This window comes from Pelophylax lessonae (genome assembly GCF_965119305.1).
Source record: "Pelophylax lessonae genome assembly, chromosome: 7".
Taxonomy (NCBI): domain Eukaryota; kingdom Metazoa; phylum Chordata; class Amphibia; order Anura; family Ranidae; genus Pelophylax; species Pelophylax lessonae.
Genome location: NC_138774.1, coordinates 171,086,644 through 171,108,575, shown reverse-complemented (window position 1 = coordinate 171,108,575; position 21,932 = coordinate 171,086,644). Strand labels below are relative to the sequence as shown.

The following is a 21,932-nucleotide window of genomic DNA, read 5'->3' as shown; positions in this document are numbered from 1 at the left end:
GAAAAGGAGAGAGCTGACGGGTCACGTGAGCGGCGCTCGGCCCTCTGAAAACTGGTAAAGAACAGCTTATTTTTTTAAAACACAGACACACAGGCACACATAATTATTGAACAGAACAGACAGGATGGTATGAAGTGGCTTAACAACCACTTAAAAGGGGAAGTTGAGATTCCAAGGGGGGGCATTGCCCCTACCTGCGGATGCCCATGAGCTTAAGCCTCCTGTCTCTGTTTCCATAATACCATTTACTACCGCATTCCTTGCTGCTGTGCCTTCACTGGTATCCCTACATGTGTGGTTGCCATTGGCTGTTACCACAAATTTACATGCCTTGTAATCTTAGGTGAGGTCTGTACCAGCAGATGGTGGGGAGTCCTTTAATTTTGACCACCTGTCCCTGAGTCTTCCCTTAAAATCTAATTTCCTTGAGCGTAAGAGCTGGAGCACAGACAGTATTTCACTCTTGTTTAGTGTAGTAAAATGGGGATAGTGTAGGACTATGTATATAACCTATGTACACTGATTTGTTTAGCATATCTATAAACATATACTTCAGAGACTTCCATTTGTTTTTGTTTGATGTGTCTTTATGTGGGTACATATGATGGGACACTTATTCCCTATACCTTATTAGTGTTTTTGGTACAAAATACTTCTATGTAATTTGCAGGACATCTGGCTGCTTGTTTAAGCGTGTGAGGGAGATTGGAATGAGCCACAATTTTGAGTTCTCCTCTAGACCATGCTACATACGTAAAAAAAGTTTCATAGACTCTACTGGAAACGCTGTTAGTCTTCAACCCTTGTACAGCATGCGAGGGAGGTTGGAATGAACAGTTTCAGTCTCAAGTTTGGAGTCCTCCTCTAGACCACCCAATGGAAAAAAAAGTTTTATGGACTTTCCAATAATTACTGCCTGTTACCAAAGGGTTTTGTACCCAGCCACATATGCCCTAATTTCACATTATGCTACTCAGAAGTTGTAATATGTATTTGGATATGCACCCATATATATGTTTCCAGCTACTGATACAAGTGGAAAATGCACTAGCCTTTCTTATGGAGTACACCGAGGGACTTCTTTTATGTCTTTTCTGCTCATAGCCAATATCACATTATCCAGAATCTGGCTCAACATTATCTACAAGTTTAAGGATATGGAACATTTGTCAATAGATAGGGTGGTATGGGGTTCATGGTTGGTTTTATATTTGTCTATGTGATATATGTATAATAAAGAATTTTTTTTTTATAAATGCATTGTTCTAGGTTTTTAGGATTATTTTTAGAGACCCAGTTCTGTGACGGTTTGGTCTTGAGCCCGTAACTAGTTTTCCATTTTTCTATTTCTCATATCTATACTGTAAATAAACAGTGCATTGTACGCAATGATTCAGGGTAGCCTATGTGCAGTGTATAGTGCTTAAACAGAATATATATGTACTGTGAGCATAGTGGTTAATTGTATTGCATTTACGGATGTACAGTACACTGAACTCCAACTTAGTGTGCATAGAGAAATAAAATGCTGTGTAAGGTGTGATTAGAAAAAAAAAATATGCATACACTACAAAGCAGCATACAGTATTTCAGAGATTGAGTCTATAAAGTTTCATTATATTCATTCATATTCTTATTGTATTTATGTACCATCATAGCATAGTATCCAGTGGTTAGTTGTTGTAATATATTTATTGTTGTACAATGGAGGGTGTATAATGGTTCATTAATGAGTTAGTGTTTAGTGCATTGCATAGTTGTTGTACAACAGTCAGTAAAGTGGCATATTATCAGATTGTTATTTTTTATCTTAGGTGCCAAGTCATGGTAAAAAAGTGTGAGGTTATCGGAAGTGATATTTGGCAGATTTACTAAAGGATTTGAGAATCTTTACACTACTATCCATTCAAAAAATGTAGTAAACAAAAGTAAATATGAATTTACTTCTCATGTGAGTGGATATTGAATATTCACGCATTTTCTTGTATGAAAATTCTCAACTTCTTTAGTAAATCAGTCTTGTTGTCTCAGAGCTCCTGTGCTGACAGATAAGCTATATTGGAAAATGTGCCATTTGCAGAAAGCCAAGATGAAAGAGGCACAGTGTGTTGGCATATCTCTTATCAAAAAGCAAATATATTGAATATTGTGGGAAAATGGTCAAAGTGCTGTTTGTACTAACAACAAGTTCTCCTGGCACAGAGCAGAATCCTTCCTCGTAAGAGTGGGAATTTAGTATGTTTTTCTGCCCTCTGATTGAATGCTATGAGAAGTTTTTTTTTGGTACTCGTGGCACCACAGTCACTCACCCTCAATACAGATTTTATGCTTGCAGAAAAAGAAAAGCCCAAGTGAGGTGGCTTTGTTTCTGCATCTTTAAACATCTGGGGACTGCAAAGAAGGAAAATGCAAACCTAATCCTGTCAGGATTACCGGATCCAGATCCATAGGGTTCAGTTTAAGGTTTTTGGGATATAGTGGAGCTTACAGAAAAAAAAACAATGATGTCAGAGTTTCCAGACCCAGAATACATAGTGAAGGCACAGACTGCACTGTTCATTAATGGACCAGGGCTTAACAACACATTCCAAATACAAACTAGGAACTTTCATGATAGTAAAAATAAGTATAACCACATTGCCACATTGGTTCACGGGCAATTATAATTCTGGGTTAATATTTCAATTTTTTTTTTTTACAGAATTATTATTTACATAAATATATCTTTATATGGTCAGTCTCTCCAAAAGTGATATTTCAATTCCAAACCCTGGTGGGCCAAGTCACCAGCCTTCTTAGTATATCTTTGTCTCTAGGTGTCCAGTGGCGAGATCTCTCTACCAAGTTTCTTGATACTGCTTACTTTGGAGGTCTAGGTCTTCCTTGAGGCGTTTGTATGAATTAAACATTTGATAGGGAGGATGGGTCCCCCCCCCCCATATAATGGACACAGCAGGTATACAGGCCTGTTAAATTCAAGTGCATAGATGTCACCTCTGGATTCCCAAAGAAACAATGTTACCATTTAACTCTCTAGAGTCTACCAAAATTCTTCTCCCATCCCCATCATCAAATAAACAAAACAAACCAAAGATGCCAGACTGGTCTTTGACTCAAATCTCACACTTGGTTAATCAGCTTAAAGGGGCTGCTGGCATTTTCGGTTACCATGGCAGACCCTCATCAGGCCCAATGCCTGGAAATCCTGCTACACATATATTTCCAAAAGCCATGTATTTTTTGGTCCAAAGACTTTATAAAGACACCAATACACATTTAATTAAACTGCCCTATCATTGTTTATTTGGTAATTTAATGCAATATAACTCATTTATTTAACTCCTTAAAAATTAATATTAAAAAAGTTAAATAAACAAGGACTATCTGGACTTAAAGTAGGCAATATGAAATAGGATGAAGACAACATACGGTTGGAAAATGAAAAGGAAATGCTCAGTTTGTGGTTAAGTTTCCCATTTACTAAATGATATGTCCCAGAATAAAAAAAAAAAAAAAGAGGGATTGCCTTTGTGGTGAGCTGAAACACATTAGTTTGCAAAGTGGCCTGAAAATAAATGTTATGTGGTGAGTTCGTACAGCCCTGTAATTCTTACTTTTCTTGATGCCAGGAACTCCATGCCCTTTGCCACCTGAAAACTGTAACAAATCAGATCTTCCATTGTTAGCTGCTTCTTGCTCATATCTTCAGGGTCTGAAAAAAAAAAAAAAACACACATTTTACTGAAGTTAGCAATATCCTAAATGCATATTGCAGATAAGCTATCTTTTCTAACACCTTTTTAATGGCAATTTCCCAGCCAACTGCTTGATCTTTCTCTGATATCTCTTTAAATATTTCCTGCAATTAGTATAGACTTTTTAAGTGCGATACAATGTTCTGTGGGAATGGCTTGGTTTCTGTTTGGGGGAAGCATGATCCTCTGTGATAAAACATAGTGCTATTCATTTTTGGAACATGAAAAGGCCAGATTGGACTCCAAAACTTTGTAGAATGGGGTACAAGAGCTGTTCAGGAAGCCATTTGCATGAAATCTGAGTTACAGAGTTAAGAGCTTTGTTCGTAGTTCGAAAATACACTTTTATTTCTGTCGTTCTCTATACAACACTGCAACCCCACATGCAACCAAAAAGTGACATATCATATAATCATCATATAAAATTTGAAATATAAATTAAATTCAGTGAACATGTATATTTGTTCATAATCATATCCAATAAAATCAATGAGAAAGCAATGATCTTCAGTAAAATATGTCATACGAAGACAAATGAAAACTGTAAGTGTTCATGTAACAAACAAGCAGATTTCTGTGCCTTCAACATGACAGCAAAATAATAATTTTGTGTAGTGTATGTTTAAAGTGGCTGACATGCTGAAGATGTTAGGCTGAGATACTGTGGATTTTGCTAAGGTTCAGACAGAGCCTTTACAGTCTTTTCTACATGAGAGACTTGGGTGGTTATGGACTGTTAATTAATCTTAGTGTGGTCTTTGGCACAGCATGTAATCTATTCGTGACTCTGTCTCCCAAGCTAAAATTTGGTAAGATTGCATATGCTTTGAAGTTTTCACACGACACAAACTTGCTTTAGGTTCAGAAAGTCACAGCCCAATTAGAAACATACACTGAAAGATCTTATTAGATGTAGTGACTTTGTGAAACTACTGGAAATATAGTGAAATTATTTGTAGCAGATTAAACAGAGCAGATCACAAATACAAGATGTACTTAGACTAGCTGTGTGGACTTTTCCTTTGATTCAGTTTTAACAAATCAAGTTTAAGGATTTATAAAAGAAATATAAATATTTCCTTCTCAAGTCCAAACATGAGAAGGTGGTAATTTTTTTTATTTACACTGTTCAATAAAAAATGAAAGGAACTCTTTAAAAACACATCAGATCTCAATGGGGAAAAATATCATGCTGGATATCTATACTGATATGGACTGGGTAATGTGTTAGGAACGAGAGGATGCCACATCGTTTGATGGAAATTAAAATTATCAACCTACAGAGGGCTGAATTCAAAGACACCCCAAAAATCTTACGAAAGGATGCCACATTATTTGCTGGAAATTAAAATTATCAACCTACAGAGGGTTGAATTCAAAGACACCCCAAAAGTCTTACTGAAAAAATGATGCAGCAGGCTGGTCCATTTTGCTGAAATTTCATTGCAGCAACTCAAAATGGTACTCAGTAGTTTGTATGGCCCAAACGTGCTTGTATGCATGCTTGACCATGCCGGGGGAATTCTCCTAATGAGACGTAGGATGGTATCCTTGGGTATTTCGTCCGAGATCTGGATCTGGGCATCACTGAGCTCCTGAACAGACAGAGGTGAAACCTGGCAGCGTCGGATGAACGGAAACATAATGTCCCAGAGGTTTTCTTTCAGATTTATGTCAGGCGAGTGTGGGGGCCATTCAATAGTATCAATTTCTTCATCCTCCAGGAACTGGCTGCATACTCTCGCCACATAAGGTCGGGCATTGTCGTTCACCAGGAGGAACCCAGGACCCACTGCACCAATGTAGGGTCTGACAATGGGTCCAAGGATTTCATCCAGATGCCTAATGGCAATCAGGGAGCTATTGTCTCTAGCCTGTAGAGGTTGTGCGTCCCTCCATGGATATGCCTCACCAGACCATCACTGACCCACCACCAAACCGGTCATGCTGAATGATGTTAGAGGCCACATAACATTCTATACGGCTTCTCCTGACCCTTTCACATCTGTCACATGTGCTCAGGGTGAACCTGCTCTCACCTGTGAAAAGCACAGGGCACCAGTGGCAGACCTGACAATTCTGGTGTTTAATGGCAAATGCCAATCAAGCTCCATGGTGCCAGGCAGTGAGCACAGGGCCCACTAGAGGATGTTGGGCCTTCAGGCCATCCTCATTAAGTCTGTTTCTGATTGTTTGGTCAGAGACATTCACACCAGTGGCCTGCTGGAGTTCATTTTGTACCTGTCAGGGTTAACAAATTCCTCCTTGCACAAAGGAGCAGATACCAGTCCTGCTTATGGGTTAAGGACCTTCTACAGCCCTGTCCAGGTCTCCTAGAGTAACAGCCTGTCTCCTGGAATCTCCTCCATGTTCTTGAGACTGTTCTGAGAGAAACAGCAAACCTTCTGGCAATGGCACGTATTGATGTGCCATCTTGGAGGAGTTGCACTGCCTGTGCAACCTCTATAGGGCCCAGGTATCACCTCATGCTACCAGTAGTGACACTGGCCCTAGCCAAATGCAAAACTAGTGAAAAACAGTCAGAAAAAATGAGTAGGGAAAAAAATGTCAGTGGCCTATACCTGTAAAAGCATTACTGTTTTGGAGGTTGTCTCATAATTGCCCATCTAGTGCACCTGTTTATAATTTCATTAACACCAAAGCAGCTGAAAATGAATAACAACCCCCTCTGCTACTTAACTGACCAAATCTATATCCCAGGAGTCTCAATGATTTAATGCTATACTCTGGTTAAAAAGTGTTCCTTTAATTTTTTTGAGCAGTGTATAATTTGTAGGGTGGGAACTTTAGCTATACCACAGTTACATAGTCTTATTTTTAAAAGCACAAATTGTATGATAGATATTCACAGTAAAAGTATCAACAATGTAATCAGCTAAAAAGTTTTTTTTCTGAGGTAACGCCATTTATACAAAAAAACGTTATGGGTTATACTCTTTTGGGATAAACCCTTCAATCTCCCAGATTTCTGAATCATTTGTAGTTTAGTCTACACATTTTGCAGGATCGCCCTCTTCATCAGGACCTCATGTATTTCATAGAGCCTGTAATTAAATAAAGCAAACTCTGCCTGAAAAAAATGTATAGCAAATACGTAGCCAAACATATGGTGTCGATCTCAAAAATAGATGTGCATAGGGTAGTTTGCTGTTTGTGTGGAAACACCTTTTCAGGCCAAGGTGCCAGTTTGTCTATTTTGGAAGGCTCATGGGTGCGTAGTCTGCCCAGAACATTTCTTCATCCACCATACATCCCCCTGGCCTTACAAACAGGAGTATTTGTTTATCCAATATATCTTTTTTAAACCACCCTATGGGCATCTATTTTTGAGGCCTTGGTGATCTGGGTATGTTCTAAGGGCCAGGAGGCGCATTTTGAGATAGACACCCTATGTTTGGCTACTTCATTTTTATACATTTTTTCAGGCAGAGTTTGCTTTATTTAATTACAAGCTCTATGTAATACATGTGGTTCTGATGAAGCGGGCGATCCCGTGAAACGCAGAGAACTTCAAATAATTCGGGAACCTGAGACATCGATGGGTTTATCCCATAAAAGTATACTGTAACCTTGGTGTTATCTCAGAAAAAAACTTTTAAGCTGATTACCTTGTTGATATTTCTTTGTTAATACCTATAGTAAAAAAATGTTCTGGTTCAAGAATTGTTTTATTGAAGTTTTACAAGAGTACATCACATAAGGTAATTACAAAAAGGAAATAAATGGTACAACCAAGACTGGGTAGCCCTAACAGAAAGACTGAGTGCCAGCTAGACCCCACAAGGCTTGCCTAGTCGCCATTCCCATTCCTAGTCATAAACAGTAACCAATGAGGAAGGCCCCACACCTGGAAGAAAGCAGGGGGCCAGAGAAAAAGCCACAGAAAGGAAAAAAGAGATCCAAAGTCAAATGATAGCGTGGATGCATGTTATCACATATCTACTCAATCAGAATGAGGGGGTAGAACAGGGAATCAAAAAGAAGGAGGGAAAACATCAAGGAAGCAAGGGGGGGGGGGCAGGGAGGATGAGAGAGCAGGGCGAAGGGCAGGGCCAGATTAACGTAGGGGCTATTGGAGCTGCAGCTCCAGGCCCCTACCTTTTATATAGGCCCCGGGCTGGCCATATTCACTGTTACCGCTCTTCTGTCACTTGTAAACACAGAAGTCTGGCTTCTATGCTCGCTTCCCCAGGCAGCTCCCTCAGAACCTCCCCACACAGCACGAAGGCCGGACAAGGAAGGACAGTTGCCGATGCATGGATGTGTTTATGGGCTTCAGAGACAGCATCCCATGTTGAATTAGGCATGCATGGCTGCACCCTTCCTCCTCTGGGTGCATGCCAAGGCACGGCCCTTAAGGCCCTTCAAAATCCTCAGCACCAAGCCCATGATGCTCTTAATCCGGCCCTGGCAAAGGGGGAAGGAAAAGGAGTGGGGAAAGAAGAGGGGCCTAGGAATACCACAACGAGCCTAGTTCCTCTGTCTCATGCCCCAGCATAGGGGTTAAAATCAAAGGTGCAATGCCCTTGGGTTAGGCTGGGAGTAATCTATCCCTGGTCATTTATTTGTATAGTTATTATCATTTTTAACATATTTCTTCCATATCTATGGAAAAAAAACACATTTATTTAGAAAGGATCTTCTGGTATTTTATTTTTATATTGTTTTTACCATGTACAGTATATCATTTAAAACAGACAAACAGAAGCCTTACCTATTGCAACATTTAGTTTAGACAGCTCCAGAACCTCTCCTGCCACATAGTTATTTAGGGTTTATAATTTAGCATCCAATTTGAACTAATAAAATCCCTGGCATATAAGGTATACCAACCCTCATTTGTGAGTATAACTTTGCCAAGCCAAACTGAACAATAACTTTCATTTATGGGTCCCATGGCTATCCCATTTGAGTATTCAAAAGCTAATACAGATTATGTTTAGGTTTTAGAAAATGTGTGTTTTTTTTAAATAAAATGGGCTGTTTTAGAATGACCACAAAGTTTTCCATGCAAAGGCAGTCATAACAGCCTTTTCCGCAAGGAACTGCCAGCACAGTCCTGAATAATTCAAATAAGAATATTTATCAATCATTGATATCATTAGATAATAAAGCAAATAATAAGTAAATAATGTATTATTCATGTGGGTTGTACACCAAACTGCTTCTTTTGTTCAGGTCAGAGGTGGAAAACTGGCAAATGTAAAAAAAAACAGGCTCCTTTGTTCTGCTTTGCCTACACCAGCCCCATTTTACCCACAATGGGAAAATGCAGAAGTTGCCTCTTTTACTGCACCTTAACAATACAATTAATCAGCCCTGTTGTATCAATTTATAAATAATGTTACTCTGATTAGTTTGACAAAGATTGTGTGAATACAATATACTGTATGGGGTTTTGCATTCCCAGTCCAATTCTGTCCCAGTATGTGGTATGTGCGTTGGACTTATCACATTCTAATGCCATGTGAATAAATGCACCCTTTCAATGTTTCCCAAATCTGATTGGCTAGGGAGGTGCTGAAAAAATTTCCCCCTGAGCTAAGAGAGTGAATAATTGTATACAGGCAGTCCCCGGGCTACAAACAAGATAGGGTCTGTAGATTTGTTCTTAAATTGAATTTGTTTGTAAGTCAGAACGGGTACACCTTTTAAGGGTAGCTCCAGCCAAAACAATCATTTTAAAGTTTTTTGCATAGCATAGGGAAGGGTTAATACCTCTATAAGGTTTGTTTTGCTGTTTGTACCCCTGTTCAGAAGATGTCACCTCACTTTTTGTTTTTGTCCCTGTGAAAAATTTTGGGTTGTTGTGGAAACAAGGATTGGGGATAAAGATTCAGTGGAGACACCTTTTTCCCATGATAACTCTTACAGGAGTGAATTTCCCTTACAAAGGGGAGACTTCCTCTCACTTCCTGTTGCCTTCCTCCATTTGTAAGTCGGGTGTTGGTAACCCTGGGACTGCCTGTACCCTCCCTGCTCAATATCGGTTTGCAGCAGAAGTTCTGTGATTGTTCATCTGTTTAGCTAGCTCTACTGTAGAAAAAAAGTGAAGTTCAACTTTTAATCATCAACAGGTTGACAAGTATAAGAATATTTTATTACCTTCTTCCTCCTCCTCAGAATCACTGTAACTTTTATCTTCTATGAATCCTGAGCTGGCTGAACTGCCCGTACTGGCCACACTTTCCAACCTTCTCTTGATTAACTCAGAGAGGTCACTGCTAGAGTCATCAGCTGTTTTTTCCATTTCCTGGGACTGAAAACAAAAATAAAAAGAATCTAAATGGACAAGCTCATAACATACAAAGTATAGCAACTCTACATATTTTACTTCATTATGTGTTTGCTTATGTACCCTTCAGATTTGGAAATAGTGCTGTAGCTGCTCATTAACTGATCATTTGTTTTTGCTCTGGAATTCATTCCATGACAAGAAACACATTCTTTTCCATCAGCAAAAGTCTCTCCAAATTCATAATACTCAGCTTCAATACAATAAACACAACTAGAGAATGAATATGGTTTCTACTTCGACACAGAAACACACACACACTATTCTTTTCCGCCTGCAGGCTACACTACAGATACTTATTTTTTTTGGAAAGAGCTCTGTTGTTTCTGAAGTGATTGACTTAAGGCATCTAGAAGCATTAGAAAATGTTTACCCAAACTAGGCTAAAGCATAAGTTGTCTAACATAAGTTACCATTAACACTGACAAGTACCTAAATACCCATTGTTTATTCAGAATTTAAAATATATTGGTGAAACTACACAACAATAAAACTGTGCCTGTAGTTGAAATTTTGAAACCAATATTTATGATCTTCAGGCTTTATTGAAAAAAAAATTGAAGAGCAGAATGCAGAAATTAGGAAAGCTGGTGATTGACAGATGAGATGTGTACACATCTTCTTTGTACTATGACCTAACAGTGGACCAGAAAATTTGATTTTCAATTGTTTCAAGCTACAGCAGTAACAACAGTAATGAAAATCAAGCTGAAATAGCAAACTCTGATAAATCAACTTCACCAACATACAGAAGATAGATCATTTTTGTTTCTTCATTTACCTGATTGGAAAAGCAAATGACAAAGATATTTTATGAAAAAGTAACAAAATAATACATTATAAATTTTCTTACACCACGGCAAGGAAATATTTTGGACCTAGTGTTCTGAAGAGTGTTGGTGAAAAATTGAGTTTACAACATATACAAAAACAAAATGTATACTTCACTATCTCAGTCAAGAAGAGGAATACTTAGAAAGTACAGTGCCTTGCGAAAGTATTCGGCCCTCTTAAACTTTGCGACCTTTTGCCACATTTCAGACTTCAAACATAAAGATATAAAACTGTAATTTTTTGTGAAGAATCAACAAGTGGGAAACAATCATGAAATGGAACGAAATTTATTAGATATTTCAAACTTTGTTAACAAATAAAAAACTGAAAAATTGGGCGTGCAAAATTATTCAGCCCTCTTAAGTTAATACTTTGTAGAGCCACCTTTTGCTGTGATTAAAGCTGGAAGTCCCTTGGGGTATGTCTCTATCCGTTTTGCACATCGAGAGACTGAAATGTTTGCCCATTCCTCCTTGCAAAACAGCTCGAGCTCAGTAAGGATGGAGAGGGTTTGTGAACAGAAGTTTTCAGTTCTTTCCACAGATTCTCGATTGGCTTCAGGTCTGGACTGTGACTTGGCCACCTGGATATGTTTATTTGTGAACCATTCCATTGTAGATTTTGCTTTATGTTTTGGATCATTGTCTTGTTGGAAGACAAATCTCCGTCCCAGTCTCAGGTCTTTTGCAGACTCCATCAGGTTTTCTTCCAGAATGGTCCTGTATTTGGCTCCATCCATCTTCCCATCAATTTTAACCATCTTCCCTGTCCCTGCTGAAGAAAAGCAGGCCCAAACCATGATGCTGCCACCACCATGTTTGACAGTGAGGATAGTGTGTTCAGGGTGATGAGCTGTGTTGCTTATACGCCAAACATAACATTTTGCATTGTTGCCAAAAAGTTTGATTTTGGTTTCATCTGACCAGAGCACCTTCTTCCACATGTTTGGTATGTCTCCCAGGTGGCTTGTGGCACTTTTTATGGATATCTTTAAGAAATGGCTTTCCTCTTGCCACTCTTCCATAAAGGCCAGATTTGTGCAGTATACGACTGATTGTTGTCCTATGGACAGAGTCTCCCACCTCAGCTGTAGATCTCTGCAGTTCATCCAGAGTGATCATGGGCCTCTTGGCTGCATCTTTGATCAGTCTTCTCCTTGTATGAGCTGAAAGTTTAGAGGGACGGCCAGGGGTCTTCGTAGATTTGCAGTGGTCTGATACTCCTTCCATTTCAATATTATCACTTGCACAGTGCTCCTTGGGATGTTTAAAGCTTGGGAAATCTTTTTGCATCCAAACCCGGCTTTAAACTTCTCTACAACAGTATGTCGGATCTGCCTGGTGTGTTCCTTGTTCTTCATGATGCTCTCTGCGCTTTAAATGGACCTCTGAGACTATCACAGTGCAGGTGCATTTATACGGAGACTTGATTACACACAGGTGGATTCTATTTATCATCATTAGTCATTTAGGTCAACATTGTATCATTCAGAGATCCTCACTGAACTTCTGGAGAGAGTTTGCTGCACTGAAAGTAAAGAGGCTGAATAATTTTGCACGCCCAATTTTTCAGTTTATTTGTTAACAAAGTTTGAAATATCCAATAAATTTCGTTCCACTTCATAATTGTGTCCCACTTGTTGTTTTACAAGCAGTCATCCACGATCCCTAGTGCGCAGCATTCCGTATTCACAATACCTGAGAATACGACGGAACTGCGCGTTGGAATCTGACTACAAACGAGAAGCCGCCGTAAGAAAGGCCTTACAACAAAGGCTTTTGGCTCGTGGCTACAGCAGAAAACTCCTTAAAAAAGCCTACCAAAGGGCTAATCTGCAACCACGTGACAAACTGATTTTTGGTTCCCGTCAGCTAACCCCTATGAACACTACCAAACTGATCACTAAATATAACTCTCAGCATCAAATAATACGTAAAATCTTGGCTAACAACTGGCACTTTCTAGCAGACGATACCACGGTCTCTAAATACATTAAACCATACCCAGAGGTGATCTATCGCAAGTCTGCCTCACTAAGAGACAGACTTGTACATAGTCACCATAGATCTATGGATGAGGAGGAATTGAGTGGAGCAGTGGGGGGTCTTGGTACATACAGATGTGGACAATGTTCGGAATGCCCTTGGGTTAGAGAGGGTTACACCTTTCCTCTACCTCGGGGAGGGATTTTGAAACCTCGATTGAGGGCCGCTTGCCTCACAGAGGGTGTGGTGTATTTGGCCACATGCCTCTGTGGGGCGTTTTACGTTGGTAAAACTATTAGACCGTTTGCCAGACGAATTCAGGACCACCTCTATTACATGGATACTGGACTCATGTTTACACCTATTTGTAAGCATGTGGGTCTACAACACAACTTTGACCCCCACACCATCAAGTTCATTGTACTGGAGGCAATTAATAAAAATCCGCGAGGTGGTAACTACGATAATGCTATACTCAAAGCAGAAGTGAAGTGGATATATTGGCTACAGGCCACCAGGGCTAAACACAGCTCTATCGTTCAAACCATTTCTGGAATAGCCCATAACCATGTAATTATTGGTGATTAAATCATTTTCCCTTCCCTTTCCCTTTCTCCCCTAATATCTAACCCTATGAATCCTCCAAGATATGTTTATGTTTTCCATACCACACGTTTATCCATGGCTTTATAGCTAGGGATGCAGGACATAACATGGTCATATCTTATACACTGAGATGATAACACAGTGGCATATCATCCTGCTTTATGTCTTAATATAGGATAGGGCATTACATATATGCCTCCCTATTCAGCGTGCTTATATCTATTTGGTTTTTTTCAATAAAATTTATTGACATTTGGCTGTCATTATATTTAACAACAAGATCCAAAATCTTTTCTATGTTACACAAGTGAATCTATGTTTATATATAATTCTCTCTGTATTTTTCTTAGATATACATCCATATGCTCCATTTTGGATCGGTTTGCGGTCAAATCCAATGGGTCAGTACTTTCCTCGCTTTTGTTCTTTGACAGGGATTCGGGCGCCAAGCTGGGGGTGGTGTTGTGAGATTTTTGTCCATTCTTCTCCTCCCACGTTACTCCCCGAGTCCGCCCCCTTTTTTCATGGCGGATGTGTAGCGCTCCGACCCACCTGATCCCGCCTTCTCTCTTGGCGCAGGCGCGGTTAGGACCGCAAGATGGCTCCCGCACCGGAAGTGATCAGTCGGAGGTCACGAGGTACCTCATCACTTCCGGTGGGACTGTGCATAAAATGCCGAACGCAGCGTGGTACAAACAGGCCACGACTACAGTGGCGCTGCTTGTGTTACCACTCGATTTCAATATCCAAGGTAAGCCTCTCATCAACTGGATCTCTCGATTGCACGGCTCTATGTGGGACTCTCTGCTACTCTTTGCGGTTTGGCACGCTACTTCACATCTTTGATTCTCCTCTTGCTATTCCCTAATATAGACCGAGTTCTTCCGATATCACACTATATGCTCATTTTCAAATGCTCTCTTATAGACACACAATTAAGGAGATTCCTTAATTAACCCTTTTTAGGCATTCTGTCACACCTTAACATGTGATATCTATCTGCACTTTATGTGGTCTTTGGCATGATCTGCCCCTATGTATATAATATGGGCACTCACCCTGCTTGTTTATCTATGGTACACACTACAATCTTTGTATCTCCTGGTCATGGAGTTTTTCATTCTCCTTGATCTTTGGTCATCATTTCTTTTTACTACCCTTCTCACTTCTAAGGCCTTGCTATTGGAGACTAATCTTGTGACACTTACAGCCTCTTTTCCCAATTATATTCTGGGATTATTGGTGATGAGTTTTTCTTTTTCTTTACAAATTATTGATCCCTTCAGATATGCTGTCATTCGACATAGCCCGGTCCGGTCCCTGTCACTATAGTGAGGTCAGACCTGGCTGGACTTCCTTAGTCCAGGGTGCTTTACCCACCATTGGAGATACAGCGGAGATCCTTGGTATATGGATGCATGTGCAATGTTTTAGATACAACGAGCCTCAAATCCTAAATATATCAATAATTGTACAAATGTTATAATTATCATGCTTAACTGACTGTATACTGTTTATATTTAGAACCTGTGTTGAGGTCACCAGCTTGTAATGTCCCAGAGGAAGCCCGATGGCGAAACATGTTGGACACAAGTGGCCCTAACCACACAACTATGGTTCCTTGTATACTATGTATCTTTATGCACTGAATTATTATCACTTTTTGTGATTGTTTTTATAAGGACACTGTAATAAAACTTTGTTATTTTACTATTTTTTGTCTCATTATTATTTATCTACTATACACCTTAGCAAGCTCCACCTTCAAAATCCCATTTTTTGGTTCACACCCCTACTATACGGTCTCTTTGGGGCTCAATTGAGAGTCCGTAGGGTGTGTCATACCTCTATCTCTTCCTCCTGTGTCCCACTTGTTGTTGATTCTTCACAAAAAATTACAGTTTTATATCTTTATGTTTGAAGCCTGAAATATGGCAAAAGGTCGAAAAGTTCAAGGGGGCCGAATACTTTTGCAAGGCACTATAAGCTCATATTGTGCAATAATAACCCGCTGAATAAGGTATGTAATTGCATTGATCGACACCAATGCTGGAAGTTATTACTAAAGACACTGACACTGAAAATAACATCAGTGTCAGTGTCTTTAGTAATAACTTCCAGCATTGGTGTCGATCAATGCAATTACATACCTTATTCAGCGGGAAGTGCCCAGCCGTAGCTAAATAGGGCTCCATATTGGTTGTGGTTAAAAGGAATACAGTTAAATAGAGCCCAAGTCTGTGCACATTACACTCTGCACATATCTGATGCAGCCCATGTGCTACTACTGGGCTACCTATTAATAAGAAACCATTGAAACAACAAATATCTTGATTGTGAGTATGCAACATACAGCACAACGTAAGGATTGCAGTGGCTCAGTTTATGTAACAGTACCTCCTACAGAGAATTTACTTTGAAAATAACCCCTTAACATTTCTAGCAGTGACCATCTTGAATAAGGGCAAATGATTCATATAGCATTTACTTCCTAGAATCGATTTACCCTTAGATCAAGCATGCAGGCAGGAGGTTATACTTAACTGAGAAAACCCCTCCTCCTCTCCTCCAGTGAAAGAAAAAAATAAATGCTTATGAAGACACAAGGGATAGAGGCGTAGCTTGAAGCCTGTGGGTCCCTGACGCAAAAGTTGACCTGGGGCCCCCAAACTACTACCCACTGCTTCCACTGCGTGCCAAGATACTCCCACTTCCAGCTTCCACGTGCATACAAGGTGGGGCAGGTAGGCCACACTCTTGAGCTGCCAGGTGAAAGTTGTGGACTTGTATGCAAAACGGACAACTCAGAGGGCTCTTGCCTCCAGATTTACATACGAGCCCACTGCTTTCACTCAGCAGCTCAGAATGTAGTCTGTCTGCCCAAACCTTGTGTGCATGTGCACAGCTGAGCAGGGCTCAGCAGGGGGGAGGGAGACTTTGTACTGGGTTGAAAGGGAGGGGGGGGGATCTGATCAGAGAGTGCACTGCTGGGGGAAAGGACTCTGTAGGTGAAACTGGAGGCTCAGAGGGCCAGGAATTGGGTGCTTTTCCCCAGTGACACAATGTAAGGGCTGGTTCACACCAGATGCGATGGGACTGCATTGGGTGGCTATTCCAGAGCAGTCCCACCACATAGACAAGGCAAAATACCTTGCCTCCTATGTGCCCGGTTCACACCACTGCATTGTGGGTATGATGAATAGAAGAAAAGTACTGCATGCAGTACTTGTTATCAGCACAGTGCAGAGTGAGGCAATCAAGGAGGCGGCCAGTAACTGAATTTTTTGAGATATCTTTGTGACATCTCAATAAAATTTGATTAAAAAAAAAATGAAACAGTGCGATCTGCCAAGCACAGCTCTACTTCACTGCGCTGAGCTCAGTCAGATTACAACGCACACCAGCCTCTGTGCTGCAGTGCAGCAGCTGGTGTGAACCAGTCCTATAACCTAAGGTTTTAGGGAGGCAGCACAGGCCTCCTGGACCAATGGCGGGGTCGTCATTGCAACCCCTAAAGCTTCACCCATGACCTGGGAGATATGTCGAAATTTTGGCCTAGGCCAGAAACCAGGAGGTAAGTAAAAAAAAAGTAAAAAAAAATAAAGTTTAAAACAAGTAACTATAATATACATTCCTATCTGTTTACTAATGCTAGCAGTATAAGGATTAAAAATAGTTAATGTTAAATGAGAGTTGAATTCCACTTTATTGGTCATTCAAGGAACTTTGCAGCCATACAAAACTTTTAAGAAAGATGGAAGATTAAGGAATGATGTCATTAATCTGGTTAAAAGTTCAAACTTTCATTTCCAAGAAAATCCATGGTTGGTAAATTGTGGAGTCTAAGCCAACACAATTCTGTAATGCCATTGCGTATTAAGATCAGACACACATGACACTGTGGATGTGAAAGGGTAAGAGTGTCTTCTGCATTCTGGGCTGTCACAAATCACAGCTTGAAAGTTAAGCTACTATTAGTTTCAGGAATGCAATACCTGTAATACCAATGTATAGTGGATCTTGCATTAATTTCATTTCACAGCCCTAACTATCGGGTTTGCTGTCATATGGAAATGGTCAGTAAGTCCCAGCAGGAATTGGGAGGGAAACAAAGGTTTTCTATTAAAACATTGGCTATTTTCCTGGATAAATGTCACTGGATGCCATTGATTTGACAGAACAAAACTACTATGATATCATAGAGAAACATGAGTTAATAACCTAATTCAGAAAGAAAAGCATTACACTGTTCATAATAGTTGAGCACAGAAAAGTCCAGTTTAATAGCATAAGATACAGTATTCTTTTATTCTAGCAAGTACATCTAGGGCTGTTTGCCCTTAGCTTTATATAAATACAACCCCAATTCCCAAAAAGTTGGGTTGCTGTGTAAAATCTACATAAAAAAATAATGCAATAATTTGCAAGTCTCATAAATCCATACTTTATTCACAATAGAAAATAGAAAACATATCCAATGTTTAACCCCTTCCCTACGGGCCTATTGCGGAATGACCTCCGCAAGATGGCTCAGTTATCCTGACTGGGCATCATATGACATCCAGCAGGATAAGCCATAAGGGGCACGCAGATCGGCGATCGGTGATGCAGGGTGTCGTTCTGACACACCGCATCTCCAATCTTGGTAAAGAAAGAGCCTATGACGTAGGCTCTTTACCACATGATTGTGACCAATCACAGCTGATCACAGCAGTAACCCGGAGGTGCCAGTAATCGGCTTTCCCCAGTTTGTGCTGACAAGACGCAAGCAGAGGAGAGCCAATCGGTGGCTCCCCTGACAGGGAGGGTTCTGTGCTGATAATCAGCGCATTGATTATCAGTGCAGCCCCCATCAGAGGTGCCCATCACAGATGTAAATCAGTGCCTATCAGATGGCAATCAGTGCCCATCAAAAATGCCAATCAGGGCCCATCAGTAATGCCTTTTAGTGCTCATCACAGATGCCAATCAGTGCCCATCAATAATGCCTGTCAGTGCCTCATTATTGCTGCATATCAGTGCGATCTATTAGTGCCCATCAGTGCCACTGATCAGTGCCCATCATTGCAGCCTATCATTGCCCATCAGTGCTGCCTATCAGTGCTGCCTATCAGTGCCGCCTATCAGTGCTGCATATCAGTGCCCATCAGTGCGGCATATCAGTGCCACCTATCTTTGCTGCATATTAGTGCCACCTTATCAGTGCCCATCAGTGCCACCTTACCTGTGCCCCCTCAGCAGTACCCCTCAGTGAAGAAGAAAAAACATTTTTATAACCGAAACAAAGAAATTCTTTTATTTTTCAAACATTTTGGTCTTTTTTAATTTGTTTAGCAAAAAAAAAAAACCCCAATGGTGATTAAATACCACGAAAATAAAGCTCTATTTGTGATATAAAAATGATAAAAATGTAATTTGGGTACAGCGTTGCATGACTGCGCAATTGTCATTCAAGTGTGACATCGCTGAAAGCTGAAAATTGGTTTGGGCAGGAAGAGGGTGAAAGTGCCCTGTATTGAAGTGGGTAAACTGTGAAAAAGTACAATTTTAAGAAAAAAATAGGGTAATTTTGAAACTGATGGCAGCAATAGGTCTCAAAAATGTTTGGGACAGGGCCATGTTTAAAATGGTATAGCATCCCCTCCTCTTCTAACAACACTTTGTAATCGTCTGGGAACTGAGGAGACCAGTTGCTGGAGTTTTGGGAGAGGAATTTAGTCCCGTTCTAGCCTGATTTAGGATTCTAATGGCTCAACAGTCGTGGGTCTTCTTTGTTGTACTTTTTGTTTTAAGATGCGCCAAATGTTTTTAGTTTTTTAGTGAAAGGTCTGGACTTCAGGCAGGCCAATTAAGCACTTGATAGGGCATTATCAGAATACATAGGTGTGAAGCCAACCTCCAGATTTATAGTGTAAGTTGCCTATTTACAGATTTGCATATGTTCGGTTTTCACCATTTGCATTTTATTTTAATGCAACATTGTGCAGTTACAATGTGTAGCAATGCATCACAATGCGCTGCCATGCATAGAGTTGAATGTCTGTCATTTTAGAAATGTTTAAAAAAGAAGAAAATAGGCATTGGTGTAACATTGCAGCACATGTGCACAATGCACACCAGTATGTGCACCAAAACACACATCCAATAATGTAAATAGGCCAGCAGCTACTAACAGGTGGCGGGGTTTTGACTGACAGCAACAGGAGCCAATGGCTTCCAGTGCTCTCAGTCAAACCTATGAGAAAGGGGAGAGTTGAGAAGAGCTTCTGCAGATGTGCACAGCAATGGATAGAGATGGGATCAGGGGAGTATGAGGGGGCAAGGGGGCGCTAGTATGTAAAGGTTTTTTACCTTAACACAGAGAATGTAAAAAAACTTTAACATTTACAACCACTTTAAAAGCTAAGTTCATCTTTCCAGGCAGAATTTTACTTTTGACAATAAATAGAAACGTTTTCCAATGTTTTTTCAGCCCCAAGCCATACCAACTTACGTATCTTTCCTACCTTTCCATGGAAGCTTTGAATCTACACCTCTCAGTTCAAAATTAAAAATGTGTTTTGTGAACCCTGACTTCCTGTCTCATTATGTGACAGTGCAGGAAACTTCATATCCTGTCATGCACTGCCTTACTGCATCACAGAAAAAGACATGTTTTACTTCTGTGGATCATGCCGCTCTCATTAATTGCACAGTGTATGGCCCCCCTTTATACAAGTACATAGGTGGGAGACACTCAGCTGTCAATGTTCTTGTAATCCAGCTCCAGCTCAGGGAGAGCGAGGGTGTAAACACACCAATTTCATTTTCAGGGCTTATTCACAGTGTAGTGGGAGAGTGCAGGTTTGTGGTGTGTTTTTCCTGCAACATGTAGAGGGCAGCCCATTGATTTCAATGGGATGCCCTACACCTGACAAACACAGCAGAGTAACCCAGAATGTTTTGTTGCACATTTTTGCATACTACAAAATGCGCATTTGTAGTTTCAGGGTCATAGGCGTGCGCACAGGGTGTGCCGGGTGTGCCTGGGCACACCCTAATCACCTAGGGCACATTATCGTTATCGCTCTATTTGCCAGTGAGGAGATGGAAAGATCTCCCTCGGACCTGCTCTGCCATAAGAGAAGTGCCACACACTTCTATTTCACTTTGCCAGCAGGGAGGGTAATGTACCGGGGCCATATACATGTAGGCAAACACATGCATGTGTATTTAAACTTTGGGGTGCACACCTATGTTCAGGGTGCCATTACAATTAATGCCACCAAAAACGCAACTAGTTAATTTTAGGTGTATAATGGTGGTCATACACTATACAATCTAATTGTACAATCTCTGTTCAACCTCTCTCCTTTAGATTTACCAAAACTATATAATAGGAGGACACACCTATCTATCCAATTGCTCTGTATCCAATCAGGCAGGCCCTTGATCTACATAGCTTTACATTCTTCCAGAGACACATTTCTCCAGTTTCCAATACTACAGGTCTGCTCCACATAGGCCGTTATGTGATCATTCAGCTCCTGCACACTCTGCCAAATGAATGATCTATGCAAGATGAAGGTAATATACAAAACATTCGATCAGTAGAGGAAGACACTGGCTATGTATATTGGGAAAACTGTGTTCACCAACAATGTCTGCATTGGAAAAGCATGAAACTGCAGAGATGGGTGGGGGTAATCTCCTTGAAGAGTAGGGCAGGTGCAGGGGGTGTTAGACCTCTTGTACACTTGACATTTTTCTAACTCTCCTAGACTCCTTTCCTCCTGGCAGCAGCGTTTCAGCAGAAAAAACTTTTGATACTTGTAAACATGTTTAACATGGTTAGGTGCATTTAGATGCGTCAAGCTTTTGGGTATTTATTCATTTTATTTGCCGGAATAATCATTTATTCTCGCTATTGTAATGAATTAATGTTCAAGTGCTAAATGCTTGAGGGTCCTCGCACAGGCTGTCAAGGTACAGGGGGTGGGATGCAGTTGACCAGTGAGGGTGCTGGCTGAGGAAAGGTCTGTCCAGGACTCAAAGCATGCTGCAAAATTAAAAAGAGATAACCCGGCAGATCTCCATAATTAACCTCTTACCTTTAGCACCTCCCTGCCCTTTAAGAAGTTTATGACTCCCGGAGGTGGGGCATGGCTTAAGATCACATGACCACCATGATTGATGGTCAGGTGGTCCAAAAACGTTCAGTTTGGAGACGGTAACTGTGCTGTAAAGGCAGCAATTCACACAAATATGCAGCCCCTCAGCGCTAAGGACCAGGTGCCAGGAGGCTGCATATTTGAGTACGGCCAACCCCAAGGGGTTAAGCCCCAGGGGTGGGGCAAAACATGTTGAAGACATGGTCTGGATGAATCACTTGGGCCAGGTGAGTATGCGGTGGTTGGGTTACCTCTTCTTATTTTTGCTGCATGCTAAATGTGCTTA

The 21,932-nt window shown here is 40.6% G+C and overlaps 1 protein-coding gene across 1 annotated transcript in view; it reads right to left on the bottom strand.

Moving 5' to 3' along the window:
• The window catches only part of LOC309560294 (vascular endothelial growth factor receptor kdr-like), a 269,627-nt gene that overhangs the window by 30,265 nt on the left and 217,430 nt on the right, over positions 1–21,932 (bottom strand). The window contains exons 21-22 of the mRNA XM_082263898.1: positions 9,882–10,035; positions 3,615–3,712 (exon numbers count right to left, since the gene is read on the bottom strand). Of these exons, the coding sequence (XP_082120024.1) occupies positions 3,615–3,712; positions 9,882–10,035 (252 nt within the window). The remainder of the gene's footprint in view (positions 1–3,614; positions 3,713–9,881; positions 10,036–21,932) is intronic.